We start from the raw sequence: 17,822 nt of genomic DNA, 5'->3' as shown, positions 1-17,822 counted from the left end.
AATCCTGTAGGTCCCTTATTTAATGAAGGAGTTGAAGAGAATGAAAAACATTATTTTTGGCACATTCTGCAGAGATCCCACCCCGCAGGGCAGCAGGAGTGGGGTATGGTGGCTCTCTGCCTTGCCCAAAATGACATCATCTCTCCCTCTCGCTCACACCCCAGCAGCATGGGTTGGGGTGCTGGGCTGCTTGAGACCCATGGTGGAACACAGCCAGCCAGCGAAGTCCACTTCCTCCAGCTCCGATGTCTTAATGAATGGGTGAACCTAGCATGCGACAACAGTAAATACCAGTTAGCAAATAGCCTCTAGTGTAAAATGTAACCTTAAAAAGTAACGCTAATCAAGAACTACGATACTTTATTCATATATAATCTCAAACAAGCTCTGATCTACCGCAAACGTACATACCTTCTGCTTTGATACAGTTGCGCTACTATGGTACAAACTTCTCATATTAATAAATCTCACTTTTATTCCTCTTTCGAATCTGTTTTACGAGGCCTATGGGTCACACGCAAGTAACTCCTCAAACAGCTTAAGCTAAAACCTAAAGGTTTGTGTGAGCAGAGCCCTGCTTCCTTTAGAATAAAAGCTCTAAAAACCAGATGCCTCGATACGTTTCGTCTGGTGTAATGTTTTAATGCATTCCAAATCCCCTAAAATCTATACACCTGTTGGACTTAATATTAATACTACTACATTATACTAGCCTATTACTAAAAGTAAACGGTCTAAGAACACCAAGAGGATTCCATCGATTTGCTTCCAAAGTCCTGAGCATGTATTCACATCATAATACATGACAGAATATACATGGACCTTACCATGAGCTGTTTCAGATCGGCTCGATCAGCCGGATTCTTCACCAAGCTGGAAAAACAAAAACTATTAGTCAACGCTGACCACTGCAGGGAATAATACATCTCACAATTACCAATAAATGAGACTAAGTATCCAGAAACATTGTAACACATTTCAGCTTGTTCTATTACCACATATATCATAAGCCTCAAATGTTATAGATTGGCATACAATGAAGATGTACCACAATACGGTAATTAGTAACTATACGAGGTGTGCACAGCATGGCATGTCTGATTCCAGTAGGAAGCTGCCAGTTAAGTAACGCAGGCAATATCCCCCTTTCCCATATGTCAAAGTAATAATTAAATCCAATGAACTGAAAGCCCTAAAATACTACATTTTATTAAATGTTGCTTAAAACATCAAAATAATATAGGGAATAAATAGCACCCCCTGAAAACCAGGGCCCTCACAACCTGCAATACCACCCTTCATGTTCCCCACAATCAACTGAAGCCCAATCAAACCTGCATACTTTGCTACAAGGTATACAGAGTGGACCAAGAGATCTCCTTTATTATCTGTTATTGTTTTCTGTATTATTATCATTTTCCTGTTTCTGTGCCTGAATTGTCTATTACCCTTTTTTCTGTCTATCTATGCTTTATGGCCTAGGAATGCCCTTACTGGGAGTTGCAGCATTTTTCCCTCACAACCTGCAATACTTCATGTTCCCCACAATCAACTGGGGTTTTTCGCCCGCCCTCCCCAGTTGTGTTCTAATATATAGACAGTGAAGTACCAGCTCTATTGGATCACGCCAGTAGAGGGCACTAAACTGTAGATCCCTTTGCTACCCACTACTCCCCATTAAAGCATTCCAAATCCTATCCCTCCCCATCTGTCTGCCGTCAAAGCTATCCCAGTACCTCTACACTAAACCTTTATATGTGAAACCTACCTATATTTGCTCTACTACTCCTGTCCCCCACATAGTCTTCCCTATTCCTATCACTCTAAACCAGCAAACTCAATCAACATGCGCAACCTAACCAATCTTATTCCTATCATCTCCAACCATAAGCTACCTCCCGTCTTTAACTGTGCCCTATGGAATGCCCGCTCGGTATGCAACAAACTTGCTTGTATACATGACCTTTTTCTATCCCATGCTTTTAACCTCCTAGCTCTTACTGAAACCTGGATCCCCTCCCATGGACACTACTGCTTCTGCTGCACTCTCCTTCGGAGGACTACACTTCAGCCACACTCCTAGGCCTGATGGCAGAAAGGGTGGTGGTGTAGGCATCCTTCTCTCACCTCACTGCACCTTCCAGAATATACCAAGCCCTCCCTCGCTCCTCTTCTGCTTCCCCCCTCTGTGAAACCCTCCACTGGCTCCCAATTACCTTTAGAATTAAATTTAAGATCCTGGTACTGACATATAAGGCCATCCATAATACTGCTCCTCCGTACATTTCTGACCTCATTAGCAAATACTCTCCTACTCGATCCCTACGTTCCTCCCATGGGCTAAGGCTCTCCTCCTCACTCATCACCTCTCCCCGTCTACAAGATTTCACTCGAGCTGCCCCATATCTCTGGAATCTTCTCCCAAGGAACCTTCAGCATTCTCCCTCCCTCCCTACATTCAAGAAACATCTAAAAACCCACTTCTTCAGAGAAGCCGCACCATCTTAGCTGCTAGAACTTCCTTGTCATCGATACAACCACCACAATACCTCTCACCCTCTCTCTATGCCTTATGTTTGTCACCCCATTTCCCTCTAGATTGTAAGCTTGCGAGCCGGGCTCTCCCCACCAAATGTATCGGTTTGTCTTAGTCTGTCAATTCTTGTCATATACCTTGAATTTATGTATTGTATTAAGCGCTGCGTAAACTGTTGGCGCTATATAAATAAAGGATAATAATAATAATAATACTCAATATGTATATACTAGTCCTACATATGATGGCATTAGGTTGCTCATATCTCCCTACTAGGACAGCAAGGGGAAAGGCACAACGGACCAAAATGATGGCTTCACTGATACCCATTTGCTTTCAGGCATCTTGTCCATTTGGAGAAGAATTGTAAAAAGAAAAAGATTTTTGAATTTGGAGCAGTATTGCAGCTTTTGGGAATTCACAAATAAATGATTAATCTGGAGCATTGAAGCAGCTGGCACTAGTACTTTCACAGCTGCAATTAGTTTGTAATATGATGGCAAACTAATGATAAGTCACAAACTAATGAAACTTACCAATTGCTCACAAAGTCCTGGAACTCTGCTCCAAACACCCCACTTGGCAGCTTGGGAGGAGGCTGGACAAAGAAAGAGGGACATCAAGGGAAAAAAAAAAAAGTTTTAGTCCACAAGGATATAGGTGTAAACAAGTAACAAAATTTAGGCTTGAACAAATCCATGCAGACACCTGCTCACTTATAGAAAATGGTAAAATGCTGCTTGTGTGAGACCGGGTGCCTGAGATACAGGGAGCATGGATCTCCCCACGTCATTATTTGTGTTAAGTTTTTTCGTTATTACAATATGGCTAAGACTTGTGACTTGTCAGGAGACCAGGGTCCATGAAAAATACAGAGTAGTATGGCCAGACCACAAGTATGTTTAGTATAATCACCAGGCACAGGAAATGTACATGTATATCAGAGATCTATATACACCTATAGATATCAAAACTTACCTCATTCACAATATAATCCAGCAGCTCAAAAATAGCCATTGGTGGCCGGCTGTCTGGTCCATAAGCTGAAAATAGAAAAAAAGGCAATGAGATTCTTTATACAATAGAAATTAATCAACTGAATGTACTTTATTACAAACCTCTGAATATAGCGGTGCCGGAGTATTTGTTATGGAGGAGACGGATTTGTTGGACGGAGACTGCATGTTTCGTTCGTATAAAGCGGCACATAACTCAGCCAAAGGGTGAATTTCCCATTAGGGGAACCCCCTGTGGATGCCGATTATGTTGGTTTATTCGTTATGCCCATGGGCATTTTCCTGTAACATGACCAGACCCAAGTGCAGCCATCTGGCTGTTCACATGATTTGGAACGGGTTTTAAAATAATGCTTGCCATCAGAGTACTGAGAATCGGAGGGGTGTATCTGCCCATGAACCACTAGAAGTAAAGCCAGCTTCATGCTAAATGAATCCAAAATCAAAATAATTTTATATACTGCAGATAGAAAACTAAGAGTACAAAAGGTACATGCCAACTTTTGTGTGCACTTTAATTAAATTATCGCCGACTGGGGCCTTAGAATTTTTTTATTGTGTTTTTTTTTTTAGAGGGATTCCTCAAAAATATACGGTAAATATAAATCTATGTTATTGGGATGGCTCCCTACACTTATCTCCTTTCTCTTCCAGGAGATGCACAGATCTCCTGCTTAGGACGGACTAACAGAGCATTCTTGTGCAGCAGTGCCATTTACATTCTATTTCATGCACAAAGTAAAAGATGTATTAAAAATTTAACACACTAAGTATTTGAAGAGGATTCATGATTTGGCGACGCCGTTTGGGGGAGTAGATTGTCTTTTTAATAACACAGCCTGACGGACAGAATATTCTGAGCTATTTAATGTACAGCATTAAAAGATAAAATCATGACAAGATATAAAAAAACAGTATAGGTTAGAATTGATAAAAACACAATGTTGCCATTGGCACCCCCAGACCTCTGTTAATCTCCTCCTGTGGTTGTCTGATGGAAAAGTCTGCATTCCGCAGACCCAACTTTTTATTTATATATACACATACATACACACACACACACACCTATATATTGCTTATTTCAACCTGTAAATGTTATTAGGTTTACTAATACTTAATGACCTTACAGCGTATTACGTAGAGAAGCCTCAGCAACATAATAAGAAAATAATTGTAGTCTGGCTTAGTGTTACCTTAGGGTAATTTAATGACAGAGCTATACCACTACCCCAAGTGGCCCAGAATGATTCAATAACAGAGAGCTATCATTAACATGTACAGCAGAGACAGGCAGCCAGCAGATGGATTATCGATACCAACACTCTCAGCCAGCAGATGGATTACTGTGATGGCACAAGTAACCTAGCAATAGCTGTGTCTGGAGGTTTGTAATACAGGCAAAGATTTCATTTTATGATTGTGACCGAACAAACGGGGATGAGCTACAGGTAGATTAATAACCCAAACTAAAAATGCATTGTTTTGTCCCAAAACTGTTATCTTTATGTATATAATACGCATTTTGTCATTATTGAAAGCTATGACTAAAATTTTGTTTCACCGGCAGGTACAGTTCATACATTAGCCTTACAGTACAGCCTACATTGAGGGTCTAAAAACTGTTCTAAAACATCAGTTAATTGCCAATTATATAATATGCAATTAATAAGCAAAGCCACAGTGTACTAAGAAGGGATGCTGCACGGGGTGTTTTCGTGGCGTACAGCAGAGTAGTTAGGAAGGGGGAAACCGTTTACAACCACACACCATTTACTGAGAACAACGAGGAACAAATGTCTTGGGACATTTTGGGCAGCACTTACAGCTGATGGGACGTCCTGGAGGTCGTGGGCGAGGGGACAACTCTGAAGACATAGGGTCCCCTTCCATTGAGCAGCCGAAGATCCCCTCCAGCTCCTTAGCATCCGGAGGGGGGATTGGATACCGACCGATGGCCATCTCAACCAGCGACAGACCCATGCTCCAGATATCAGACTGAACTGAATAGTGTGTTCCTTGTAATCGCTCGGGCTGAAACAACACGGAAAACAAAAGGTTCATACAAGCCAGCCATTAAAAAAGCCATCACACAGAATACGGTGCTTACATTTTCTTGTTGCATTACAGCGAGACATGTCTTCAAATGATTTGTCCTAATGTCCTCTATATAAACTACAGTGTGCAGTGGAACATATTGATCACTGTGCATCACATCAGCACTCAGATGGTTAACCGCAGTAGTTAAGACTTTCACTGGGAGACAGAGACATCTTCTCCCACCGAGTGTACCGAGAGCTGTTATTACACACGCATGCCGCACAACGTGGGAGGACATGCTGACAACTCCATCTGCTGCATGACACACAATGTGCACACACGTGATGAGGAGCGTAGGGATAATATATATTTTGTAAACACATATTGTGGCAATACCACAAGAAATTATGTAATGCACAGATGCACTGGAAAGGTAATTTAACAGGTTTATTGAGTTTTGTTGGCCATGTAACCGGGGCTTACACCAACTGCCCAATAAACATGGATACACCTGTATGTATGGTCATTACAGACGCTGCTCACACATGGGGGGTGGCCTTCTCCTTTTATCCTGGGAATTTGGGATCTCACACAGCGACAGCACATACTCCAAGAAACGGCCAACCCTTGGTCCTCTGCTGTAATGCTATTCCCACGATACGGACATTGGTGCCATAGCTCATTAAGAGCCCGCTACTGGGCATCCAACACTTAAGAGTGACTTTACATGCACACTGAATGAGAAACATGTCAACCAAGGGCACAGGTGCTATAAGGTTAATGTACTTGAAATTCGGTGGACACAAGATCACTCACAGACATATAAGATCTCGTCCCAACGAAGGAATTTGCCATTGAGTCGATGAGTTGCCCGCTGACTCCAAAGTCGCAAAGCTTGATTTCTCCTCTCGAATTCACCAGGATATTAGATGGCTTTACATCTGCAACAAAGAAACGTAAGGTGAAACACAGATTTCTACGGCAGATAAGAACCCATCTGTCCGTGAAAGGACAGGTAAGCCATGAGGCTTTTTATTTCTAAGGTTTGCAGCAGTCCCATTGCACTCTCCATCAGGACATGACGGGAGTTAATTCTCTTCCAACAATATGCCCCAGTTACTAGGGAGACGGGTACTCCGAGAAAACCTTCTGCCATGAGGGAATTAAAACATGTCTGTTAACTCTTTCATTGTGTGCTTGAAGCTTGTGCAGGGTAGCAGGGTAAGAAGGTACATGTGATAAACCCTATGACAGTCACAGGTTGATAACCAGTGGACACACACACTCCCTCAGCTCTGAGAATATTAATGGTCTCTGCTTTTAACCCTTTCAGCAGCAAGTCACACCCTCAAAGAATCATTGCCACTCCACTCACCTCTGTGCATAATCTTGTGTTTCTCTCGTAGATAGGTCAGGCCTTTTATCACCTACAGAACATAGAGGCACGATTAAGAGAAAGGAAGCAATTATATCAAAATACGCGGCCCCCTAAATACCTGTAAGTGCCCAATCAAAAATCAAAGGAGAGGCTCCCAATAAGTACCAGCAACCCGTGCACTATGAGGTGACAGAGCCATGAAACTCTCGCTACGTTTTATCCGATACCAAGAGATCACCCATGAAAAAGCCTCCGCGGGGGGGACCTCAGACATATACTACTCTGCAATCTTATGTGAACATTTTTGCTATGGGACATTTTTGCTGAGAATGATAGCTTTCTGCACATTTTGTTCTGTCATACAGGTGGCTGCAATATTATATATTCGCAAGAACCTTCTTGTGTTTGTGAGGTTCAGCAACCTTGTTGATAATGAAGGAATATCTAGTACTACAGCAAGGGGTCAGTATAACACCCCAATATGACAGCATCAGCACTCAAAGCAAATACATCCACATAAGAACAAACCCTCCATACAGTTTATTTTGAAAATAAGCACACATTTGGACTTGACACACATCTCTAATACTTACAGCAATGCTGACTTTTCCCAATATTTTTTCTGGTATTTTCCCTGCTTTCTTTAACACCTGGTCAAGTGACCCTCCATCCTGAGGAGACACAAATAAGAATTAATACGAGAAGTTCAGAAGATTACTTAGGCAAGCATTACAAGGATGTATGGGCCACTCATGGACTGGTCACATTACATGTGCCCTCACCACCTGCAGATTACCCTGTGGTTTGACAGAGCGATTTATCTCTGTATGGCAGCCCCACCTTTCTGGACTTTCCTATGGAGCCTTTAGTGAAAGTTGATTTCTTTTATCGGGCCAACATAGAATTAGATAAAGAGACCTCTGCAGTCCCAATAAGGAATGAATTTCCAATAAAGACAGTCATCTCTTGGACCAATAGGGCTATATGTTCTTTCTTGGCCGTCTTGATAGGATGCCGTGCTGAACTGATTAAATGTCAGTTTGCTAAGAGTTTGTTGGATGACTATCCAGTCCTTAAACTATACTTGGTAACCAATGTGTAGCCTATTAGACCCCAATCAATTCGTATTATGTTAGTAAATTTACACTGCAACCTAGCTGTTACCATAAGTCGGTGTGACATATAATAAAGCACACCAAGTACCAATATTTTAACAGGGATGTGCACATACGGATGGGGGTCTGCTTTAACCATAAAGATCTCTCACCATGTGTTCCATGCAGATGCTGATCTCTCCATCGCTGTAAAATGCACCATAGAACCCCACAATATAGGGGGAGTTGCACTCATGCAGGACCTGCAGCTCCCTGATGATCTGGTTTCGGATTGCGGGCTTAATCTCCAGATGAATCAGCTGTTGTGGGGGGAGAAATAGTATTAGTCTGACTGCTCTGTTCTACAGTACAATGCACCAACATATATATTTATTATTGTTAACTTTATTACCAAGTGCTAACATTCTCCAGCTCTGTAGCCTATGGAACAGACAACATGAAACAGAGTAGGAAGATCACTGTCACCCAGTGTCCATCCTACTTTGTGTGCTGGAACCCAGCTCTTGACGGTACCGCATAGTTGACAACTGACCATATTTGTGAAGATGAGTGGCTGCCATACTTCCCTCTAGAACCCCATAAAACAGTTGTATTCATATTTATCTATTAACCTCCATCTCCAGGAGTGCACATTTCATGTATTCTGGAAGTGATAGAAATCCACAGCTGTCAGTGTATGGGAGTTATAAGATCAGTAAGCACTTGAAATTAAAACAGCTTTGCCACATTAAGAAAGGTTTTTAAAACAGACGAGTATTTCCTAGGGCACCCAACATACTACAAGTAATTATGTCTCATATACTGTGAGCTTTGATGAGGGACAGACTCATCACATTTCTCCTCGTCCTATGAAAATCATTCCCTCACATAACCCAGTGTAGCAGTTATGCTGGGTTATAATGCTAGGGCAGCACTCTGCCCCTTTGTGCTTTACCCTGCATTGACCGAGATGTACATGGCTTCCATACTCCTCTCCCCGACTCCCTGCTCTTAAGTGGCAGAAAGAAGGTCAGTGTCTCACCTTCCTAGCCATGATCAAGCTGGACGGTCGGTGGGAGACCTTGAAGACAACCCCACCATTGCCGGCTCCAAGTTCTGATACTTTCTCAAAGTCATCATCCTTCAGCTCTCCAACTTTCTGTTTCTGCGTGAGAAAAGCTTCCAGCCGCTTCCTCTGCTGTTCATCCAGCTCCAGCTCCTCCAACTTCTTCTGAAGTGCTTCAAGGTTTGTCCTAAGAGTTGAAAAAGATATGGATAAAAAGTGCAGAAGAAAAGCAGGACAAGCACCGGACAACATTTTGTAGCACTTATAGGTCAGTAATACAGTTTTAGGAGATTGCATCACGGTTTCATGTACCAGAGAAAGTGCCTCTACATAAACCAGACATAAATAAAGTCAGGAGGGGGCAGCAAACCTTTGTGTTCGGTTTGATCTACTATGGCATCAGAAGACATATTCCTGTGCAATTAGCCTGTGAAAGCCACTGAAGATGCAGGGCCGATATGATTTTAATCCTATGACTATATAAATAAGAGACTTAAAAGGTTCACATTTTATAACTTTACTTATATATTATTGCTGTGCAATAGTGATACTCCAGCTGCTCAGCTACAATTTCCATTGACAGTACATTACTGGATGCCTTGTAGTATAGGAATGGCTAGACGGCTATAATAACAGTGTACCGCTTACACCAGGCTCTGCTTGACCCCGCTGCACAATCTAACCGTCTGTGAGGTGTAATTACAGACAGGGGCCACAACGTGCCAGCCTTTTGTATGATCCTGATACAAAAGTCCTGATGTGTGATCCCACTAGGTAACCCTATCATCCTCTGGCGCTGTGCTAAGCCAGACACACAGTCTAAGGAATGCGAGAGAAGATTAGCCACATATTTGTAAGAAGACTATTTCTTGGACAGGTGGTACAGAGCTCCGCTGAGCTGTTTGACCAGAAGACTCCTTAGAAGAGGAAGCGCTTACCTTACTGCTATCGCCCTGAAACACACGTTGCATCCAAATGCACTACATCCACATTCCTAACCAAGTACACAGGCCTGATGATTCTCATCTGTGTCTGAAATGATCTGAAAGATGACATGTGCATTCGCCGACGTGTTACAACGTTACGCTGAATAAGTATAGTTGCAGTGCCCAGATGATACCAGGGAGGAGCAGGTGCCAGTTACATTTAGAACAGCTGGCCCTGACTTCACACGCTTCTCCATCTGTACACATGCATATAACCCTGTGCATAGCATGATCTCCACCATGCCCTGGTTGTATTTATATAATACCACAGCATGCATCTCACATATGTGCAGACCACCCATGCCACGCGCAGCTTGTGATCGGGCACAAACAGCACTCAGATACAGACGTTCATATAGGAAGCAATAAAACCCAAAAAGAACACTTTACACTGTACCCTTCTAGGAAGCGTTCCAAGGATGCCTTACAGAAATAGCAGCTCGATAAAGGGACATTATGGAAATATGGGAGAGGCAACCTATAGTATTATTAACCAACATGAAAAGAAATAGGACATATGAACACATTCGCTTCCATGGGCTGGGCAGTTTTGCAGCTATTGTGGCAAAATATGTCTGAACTACCATATCAAATAGCCTTTTGTCCTGAAGGAGTCTCCCCTAACCTCACCCATGCCAGAGATACCAAAGAGAATTAAATAACTAAATGAGGGGAATAATCCAATTTCTGGTAACTGGGATTTGAGATGGATGCTCAGTTGGCATAAATGGAAATTGTGTTTCTAATCCATATATTGTTTTTTATCTGAAAACTTTACTTACATTGAAATGGTTTTCTTTATCGAATAGGCTCAGATTTTATTTTGTGCGTGCTTAGACCATACAGTGTTAATCGGCGATGTGGGTTGGGGTAGTTACATGATTAGAGGGTGGTATTTTTTATATATTCAGCTCTTTAGAAACAGCTCTGTTCCTAAGCAACCAGAAATAACAAGAAGTACAATTCTTACAACAGTCCCCCCCCTACTCACACTGAGCCCCCACCCACCACCTGTCTGCTGTAATGGTTGATGTGCTGTATAAATCAGGTATATTTAGACAACACAATAAATATGCACAGCACGAAGGCTCGCAGCTACCAAACCAGACCCCCCCTTTAAAGATATCATGGGTTAATAGAATACTGCCTCTGAGATGGGTCTTCATTAGATTAATTAAAGGCTGGTTAATTAGAGATCACCTGAATTGTGCAAACCTGCTTTGGGACCAGGGAGCAGAATTCTTACCCTTGGACCAGCAAACAGATTGACAAAAGGTTATAGAAGAACTTGTGACCGAAACAATACATTGTAAAAGCTTCATTAACTGCTTCAGCTTCCTTCATCGTCTCTTGGTTCTTCATGCAGAGGAAACTTGCCTAATATTTGGTCTGCAGGAGGAATTGGTCTGATCTGATGACTCTAGTTAACTAATATTTGAGACTCTTCTGAACGAGGAGTCCGTGAAGGGCAATCCGTTCTCAGCTAAACTAGATTTGCCTTTTTTGTCCATATTACCAATTACCTCCTAATCTTTTAATTTTTCAGCACTGGTTTTTATTAATGCAATTAAGTATCAATCACACAGCCCGCAAACCGCAACAAACATTTTGCTACATTGTTTCTGGTGTCTCAGTGGAGGACTATAAAGAAAGCGCCCAGCTGAACACCTGACACTTCTATACACCTTGGAGCATAAGCATTTCTTGGTTAACACATTCGCTGATACAGTCGTGTGTGTGTGTGTAGGTTAACACTCTCGCTGATACAGGTGTGTGCGTGCGTGCGTGCGTGCTGTGCTGAGACACCATGCCTGCAGGGCGTATTAAATGGGCTTGGCAGCGAAGGAACAACAGATAAGCATATACTTTGGCATAGCTGCGGTGTGTGCAGAAAATGGCCATTCGGGGACTGAGAATACGTAAAGTTCAGAACAGGCGTCTGGGGTGTTCAAGGCTTATCAAACTTTACATCTTTTTAAAGTTGGCCTAATAAAAAAAGTATCAACTAAAGACTCCATTATCTCGGCCTAATACAGCTATATCCACTTTCCTTATCAAGTCTTAGACATGCGTTACAACACTGCGTTGAGTAGACAAGATTCTACAAGTATCTGACCAGGATACAGGTTTCGACATATGCTCACTTTTGCAAACAAAAGCAGCTCATACAGCTGCAGACATAAAACAGACATACTTCAGGGGTCTCCCCAACACCGAGCACATACTTCAGGGGTCTCCCTAATTCAGGTTCAAGTCAAAAAAGCTACCAGAAATCTCCCTGGACTCAGCAGTCCTGTGTAAACCTGTATCTTAAAATCAGCCACTGGCCATTTCCAGGCACACAGCAGCGGGATTGGGACAGCAGGCTCTATCACAAGCAACATATCGCACCATCGGTGCCAGGCTTCTGGAAATGGAAGCCTTGGCTGCACAACGGTTCTGCTCAGCATGCACCAACATTTCCAGGCCTGACAGTTCTTATGAGCAGGGGAGAGGCAATCACACATTCCTATCATTTCCCAGAGCTTCTCAAACCTACACCTTACAAGCCAGGCACGCCCAGACACGAGGGAACATCCGTTATATCCCATTCGGCTGGGCACTGTATAACAACATATACAAATATATATATATAAATAACTCAAGATTGTAAGCTTGTGAGCAGGGCTCTCTCCACCTAACGTATCAGTTTGTCGTAGTCAATTCTCGTCTTGTCATACTCCTTGAATATATGTATTGTATTAAGCGCTGCATAAATTGTTGGCGCTACATAAATAAAAGATAATATATACCGTATTGGCTCGGATATAGGCCGCCCCCGTGTATAGGCCGCACCCTAAAAGTTTGGTGCTTTTTTTAAAGAAATTTTTTTTTTAATAGACATGCTGCCACTCTGTCTTCCCCCCCTGAGATATGCTGCCACTATCCCCCACCCAAGATATGCTGCCACTCTGTCCCCCCCCCCGGGATATGCTGCCACTATCCCCCACCCAAGATATGCTGCCACTCTGTCCCCCCCCGGGATATGCTGCCACTGTCCTCCCCCCCCCCCCCCCGAGATATGCTGCCACTCTGCCCCCCCCGACTTACCAGAGCAGACTCCCGGGTGTCTTACGGGGGACATCTACGCAATACGCGTATACAACTTCCGGTGCCGGGACTCAGCGGATGTGCTGGCAGGGGAGGCTGTCTGAGCGTATCAGAGAGTAGGATACGGGTCCCCTGCACCGCTGCGGGGGATCTGTATCCTATCCCCGCTGCCTGCCCGGCGCCCGGAACTGCATGTCCCGGGCGTCGGGCGCTAGACCCCGAATAAAGGCCGCACCCCCACTTTAAAGACTTAAAGTGGGAGGAAAAAGTGCCGCCTATATTCAAGCCAATACGGTATATATATCTATATATACACACACACACACACAAAGGTGTCTCACCGGTTATTATGCATTAAAATGGCATCAAGTTCCCCTTGAGATAAAAATCAAGATTTACAGAAGTTACTAAGGCAGTGGAGAGTTCCGAACATTGCACAGCAGAAGCTCGGGGACCAGAAATGTCACACCAAGGGGTAGATTTCATTTTAAAGTGTCATCAGGACATGTTAACACCTACTTTACCCTGCACCACCTGAGAAAAGCAAAAAACTATGTCTTCAAATCTGTGACTGCTGCTGCAGCCCTCCATTACTGCAGCTCTCCTCTTCACGAAAAAGAAAATTAAAGGGCAGTAGTGACTTTATAATTTACTAAGCAGATCTAACGTCCAGGGGATCAATGCTCCTCTGTATTTTTAAAGTTCCCTCTAATACATTTAAATCCCCCTTGAATACAGGATTGTGCTGTGACATCATACCCCGATTTCATTGACTGTGCAATGTAATGCCCCTCCCCATCAATGGGGTAATAAATTATTACTAATAATGTGGCCCCGTATCCCCTTTGCAGCCCTAGAAGGGGTCGGCGTTACATGCGGTCCCTGGCCTAGAGTCAGAGTGGATGCATAAGAGGAAGCAGAGGCTGGTATATAATAGCAGGCTGACAGTGTGCGTATATAAGGCGATATACCGAGCCCCTTTTGCGGCAGCTGGCGCCCCTCCTTACCCTGTCGGGGTTCCAGGGGTATTAACCCGAAAGGCAGGAAATGCAACAGGACATGAAGTGTGTGTACACACATTATATATATATATATATATATATATATTATGACAGCGGCCCAGTGCTGCACGCTCTCCCAGACCCTCCCCGTCTCACTTACTCTGCAGTTGGGGTCCCGTTCACAGCAGTCCCGTCGGGTGGGGGGTTCAGCGTGATGGGCGTGGGCTTCTTTTTAGGCATGTTGCTGGGTAGAGGAGGGCAGGCCGGGTGCTGTCACGAGTAATCTGGGCTTGAATCTCTCCCGTACCGGCTCAGAGTCCCAGCGGGCGCCACTGATTCACTGCCTGTCCCTAGACTGTCACTCTGCAGCCCTCTGCATCCGGGGGCGGGGCTTCGCCTTACATTGTTTCCTTGCGTTCGGCAGCCAATGGGAGGAGCCGACGGATAGACAGAAGGAGTCACGGAAATACGTCACATATCTCACGGGGGCGAGAACTGTATGTGGTGGTATGGGCGCCCTCCTGTGGTTTAACATGGATATTGCAACAGAGTGGATGGAATGAACTCCCACCGATGGCTGTGTCATGGCTAATCCGTGCCTGTGACTTGCGCTCAAGCGTTCTTGTTGCAGGGGTGAATATAGGGGGCAGGGCTTTGGCACTCCTATGTAGCAATACTCAGGGCTATCTTTCAGGAGGAACTCAAATACTGAATAGATGTTTCCCTTAATTATACAAGACTTTATGTATTCTGGTGAGTTGTGTACCAGGTTTGTGCATCAGTGTAGAGTAGATTGGATATGGCTCGTGGTTCACAGTTTGGGCCAGCCCTATATCAAATATTTCATGCCCCTTCCAAATATATTTTAGCTAGATAACAACAAGTTTCACTATACGCAATAGAATCAGACCTAGTCGGCGTATATATATATATATATATATATATATATATATATATATATATATATATATATAAACAAAAGATATATATATATATATATATATATATATATATATGCACACACACCATATATTACAGCAACAAATTAGAATTATTACAAATACCCGAAGACCATCATGGTTACAAAAAAAAGGGTACAGCTGAAGATGCAATATAATGTTCACCTTCAGAGGGAAACAGGAGGTGGCAGGGAGAGAGAAGGAGGGCACGGCACACACAGCCTGAGAGTTCCAACCAGGACCATCCTCAGTGGCATCCAGGGCAAGTTGATTTTTATAGGGGCCCCCATTGGTGACAACATCACGTAACTGCCATGACAGGAAGTGCTGAGAATATGGTTGTTCAGCTTTTTCTCATGGGTTCTTCCCACCAACCAGGCTAGTTGTATGTTAAAATTAAGTCAGCTAAAATAAAAGCAGTAGAAGTAATCTCTAGGCCCCATATACCCTCACACAGCTGCTTTACAACTTACTAGTGTTCTTGTGGCTTCTCTGCTTGTATCAGAGCTCTCCGTTAATGTCATGGGCCATCTGCAGGAGTTCCCCAGAGACCTTGTCTCTGAAGTGTCCTGCCCCCCCCAAGGTTGGCTTCCTAACACATACACTGTAACACCCCCACGCTAACACGCACCCCGTCACTCTAACACCATACACTAACACATACACATTCACTCTAACGCCCATACACTATCACACATACTATAATGCCATATTTAACAACCCCACACTCACTTTAACATGATACACTAACCCACAAATGCTCACCCTCCCTTTTCTCTTGCGCCAAGTACCATTAACTCCAAGCTCACACCTGACACACTAACGCTATTTGCTGCCATGCACTCATGCTAATACTACACACTGACACCCCCACACATGCTGACACCAGTTACTCAAGCTAACATCATAAACTACACTAACATATACACACACCTTACCACCATATGCTGACACACACTCATCACACACTAACACACACTCAACACCATACAGAAACAAGAAAACATGCTACGCACACTCTCCTCCAGCTCTCCATCTCTCTCACTCCATCACAGCTCTCTGGATCCTTACAGCTCTCTCTCTTGATTCCCCCACGCTTATAGCATTCCATATCTCCCTATTTATATTTCTCCTCCCCTCCCTCTTAACTTCCCACTTTGTCTTTATTATCGGCTCACGTCGGATTATCTGTGCAAGATGGTGCCCTTTGTATGGTCTTCGTAAGGTTTTAGAGTGAGAGTGTTACTGTATGGTGATACATAAATTACACATGTACTGGTGTTGGCATATGTGTGTGAACATATGGTGTTTACATGTGTGAGTGTATTCTGTTAGTATGAGTGTGTGCGTCAGCACAAGATCTTAGAGTGCGTGTATGATGTTATCATGAGTATGCGTGTAAATATTTTGTGTCAGCATGTGTGTGGGTGTTAGTGTATGGTATTAGCATGAGTGTGTGTCAGCTTATGACGTTAGAGTGCCAGGGGTAAGCCTATGGTTGGTAGTGCGAGGGATAGGAGGGAGATAGTGTGTGTATGTATGAATGTATGTGTAAGTGTATGGTTACAACAAATTTCTATCGGAGTATGAGCATGTGTTTTAGTGATGGGGGAATTACTGCACCTTGGCGCCACTAACCCTAGCCTCAACCCTGTGGTATATATACTATATATAGTATATAGTATATAGTACTATAGAATATACAAAGGTGGCCTTGTTTCTTAAAGTGTTCTTTAACCTTCACATTGATCTGGAAACTATCCACTTAATAGCAGTTTATATGGCCGTGAATTACTTTAACAATCCAGTACGTAGTCTGTACTATATCAGGGTCATTTGGTGTGTTCTTGGATATCTTATCATGTTCTATATACTCTTGTCCAATCTTGTATAGTCTGGCTATGTCCCACAATCAAACTGTGTTTAGTCTAGTTCACTAAGGTGCAACCTGAATCTACTTTGGAGAAGGGTGGAGGGGGTCTATAACCACTGGGCAAGAAACACAGTTGAAGAGGGAAACAACTGACTGTAATGTGTGAAAGAGCTAAATTGCATAAATAAACCATTAGATACTTGCAATAATTTAGCATTATATGTCACAGATGCAAACACTGTTGGAGAGGAAGTCCCATGGAATAAAATACGGTGCTGTGTGCTGTAATGTAGGTTAGCATTGACAAAAAACTAGCGTTATCTCATTTTGTTCCAATAAACATCCTTTTCCGCAGACCCAGAGGCTGCCGTTGTTGTCAGTGATGTGATATCTTCGTTTCTTGCCTTGTGCCTCTCTTTTTTTCTGCTTATACACCTAGCCTCTATCCCCACATCAGAACAGTAAACTGAACCAAAAGGGGGTAGAAGATCTGCTCTATATCTCCCATGAGCCATTTTTACGACACATATAGATTTGACATACTGCTCTCCAGCACATGTAAAGTGCAACTCAGTAGTATGTTGATGTACAAAGGGAATTATATATGTTATAACCAACAGTGGAGCACATTACATTTGTTGGTCAGCATTATGTGGAATGAACATGTGGCCTATGAAAAACAATTGCCAGTGTGGTCCCTCTATCCTTCACCTCATCACATATGGAGCACTTGATGTAGACAATGCTGTGCCGTTGGCTCCTTCTGGAGTATTCTTTAAGATAGGT

At 43.2% G+C, this 17,822-nt stretch overlaps 1 protein-coding gene across 1 annotated transcript; it reads right to left on the bottom strand.

Annotated features, from left to right (window-relative positions):
* Window positions 1–153: 153 nt before the first annotated feature.
* Window positions 154–14,444, bottom strand: LOC149300076 (dual specificity mitogen-activated protein kinase kinase 1). Its single transcript, XM_089485683.1, has 11 exons — window positions 14,365–14,444; window positions 9,104–9,314; window positions 8,235–8,381; window positions 7,561–7,638; window positions 6,965–7,016; window positions 6,406–6,530; window positions 5,376–5,583; window positions 3,515–3,579; window positions 3,073–3,134; window positions 828–873; window positions 154–267 (listed from the first exon to the last, which is right to left on the bottom strand). The coding sequence occupies exons 1-11, from the start codon at window positions 14,442–14,444 to the stop codon at window positions 154–156; spliced, it is 1,188 nt and encodes a 395-aa protein (XP_089341809.1).
* Window positions 14,445–17,822: the final 3,378 nt, after the last annotated feature.

This window comes from Sceloporus occidentalis, unplaced genomic scaffold, assembly GCF_023333645.1.
Source record: "Sceloporus occidentalis isolate IW3139 unplaced genomic scaffold, rSceOcc1.0.p SCAF_26, whole genome shotgun sequence".
Taxonomy (NCBI): Eukaryota; Metazoa; Chordata; class Lepidosauria; order Squamata; family Phrynosomatidae; genus Sceloporus; species Sceloporus occidentalis.
The sequence above is the reverse complement of the archived record's forward strand: the minus strand, read 5'-3'. Positions and strand labels throughout refer to the sequence as shown.

What these genes read in the sequence shown, in the direction of transcription:
- LOC149300076 (XM_089485683.1), bottom strand. Translation starts at nt 14,444, where the DNA reads ATGCCTAAAAAGAAGCCCACGCCCATCACGCTGAACCCCCCACCCGAC. An exon ending in GCTTGATCATGGCTAGGAAG is followed by an intron (nt 8,382 to 9,103) that starts GTGAGACACTGA and finishes CCCCCACAACAG; the next exon opens with CTGATTCATCTGGAGATTAA. An exon ending in CAGGACTTTGTGAGCAATTG is followed by an intron (nt 874 to 3,072) that starts GTAAGTTTCATT and finishes TTGTTTTTCCAG; the next exon opens with CTTGGTGAAGAATCCGGCTG.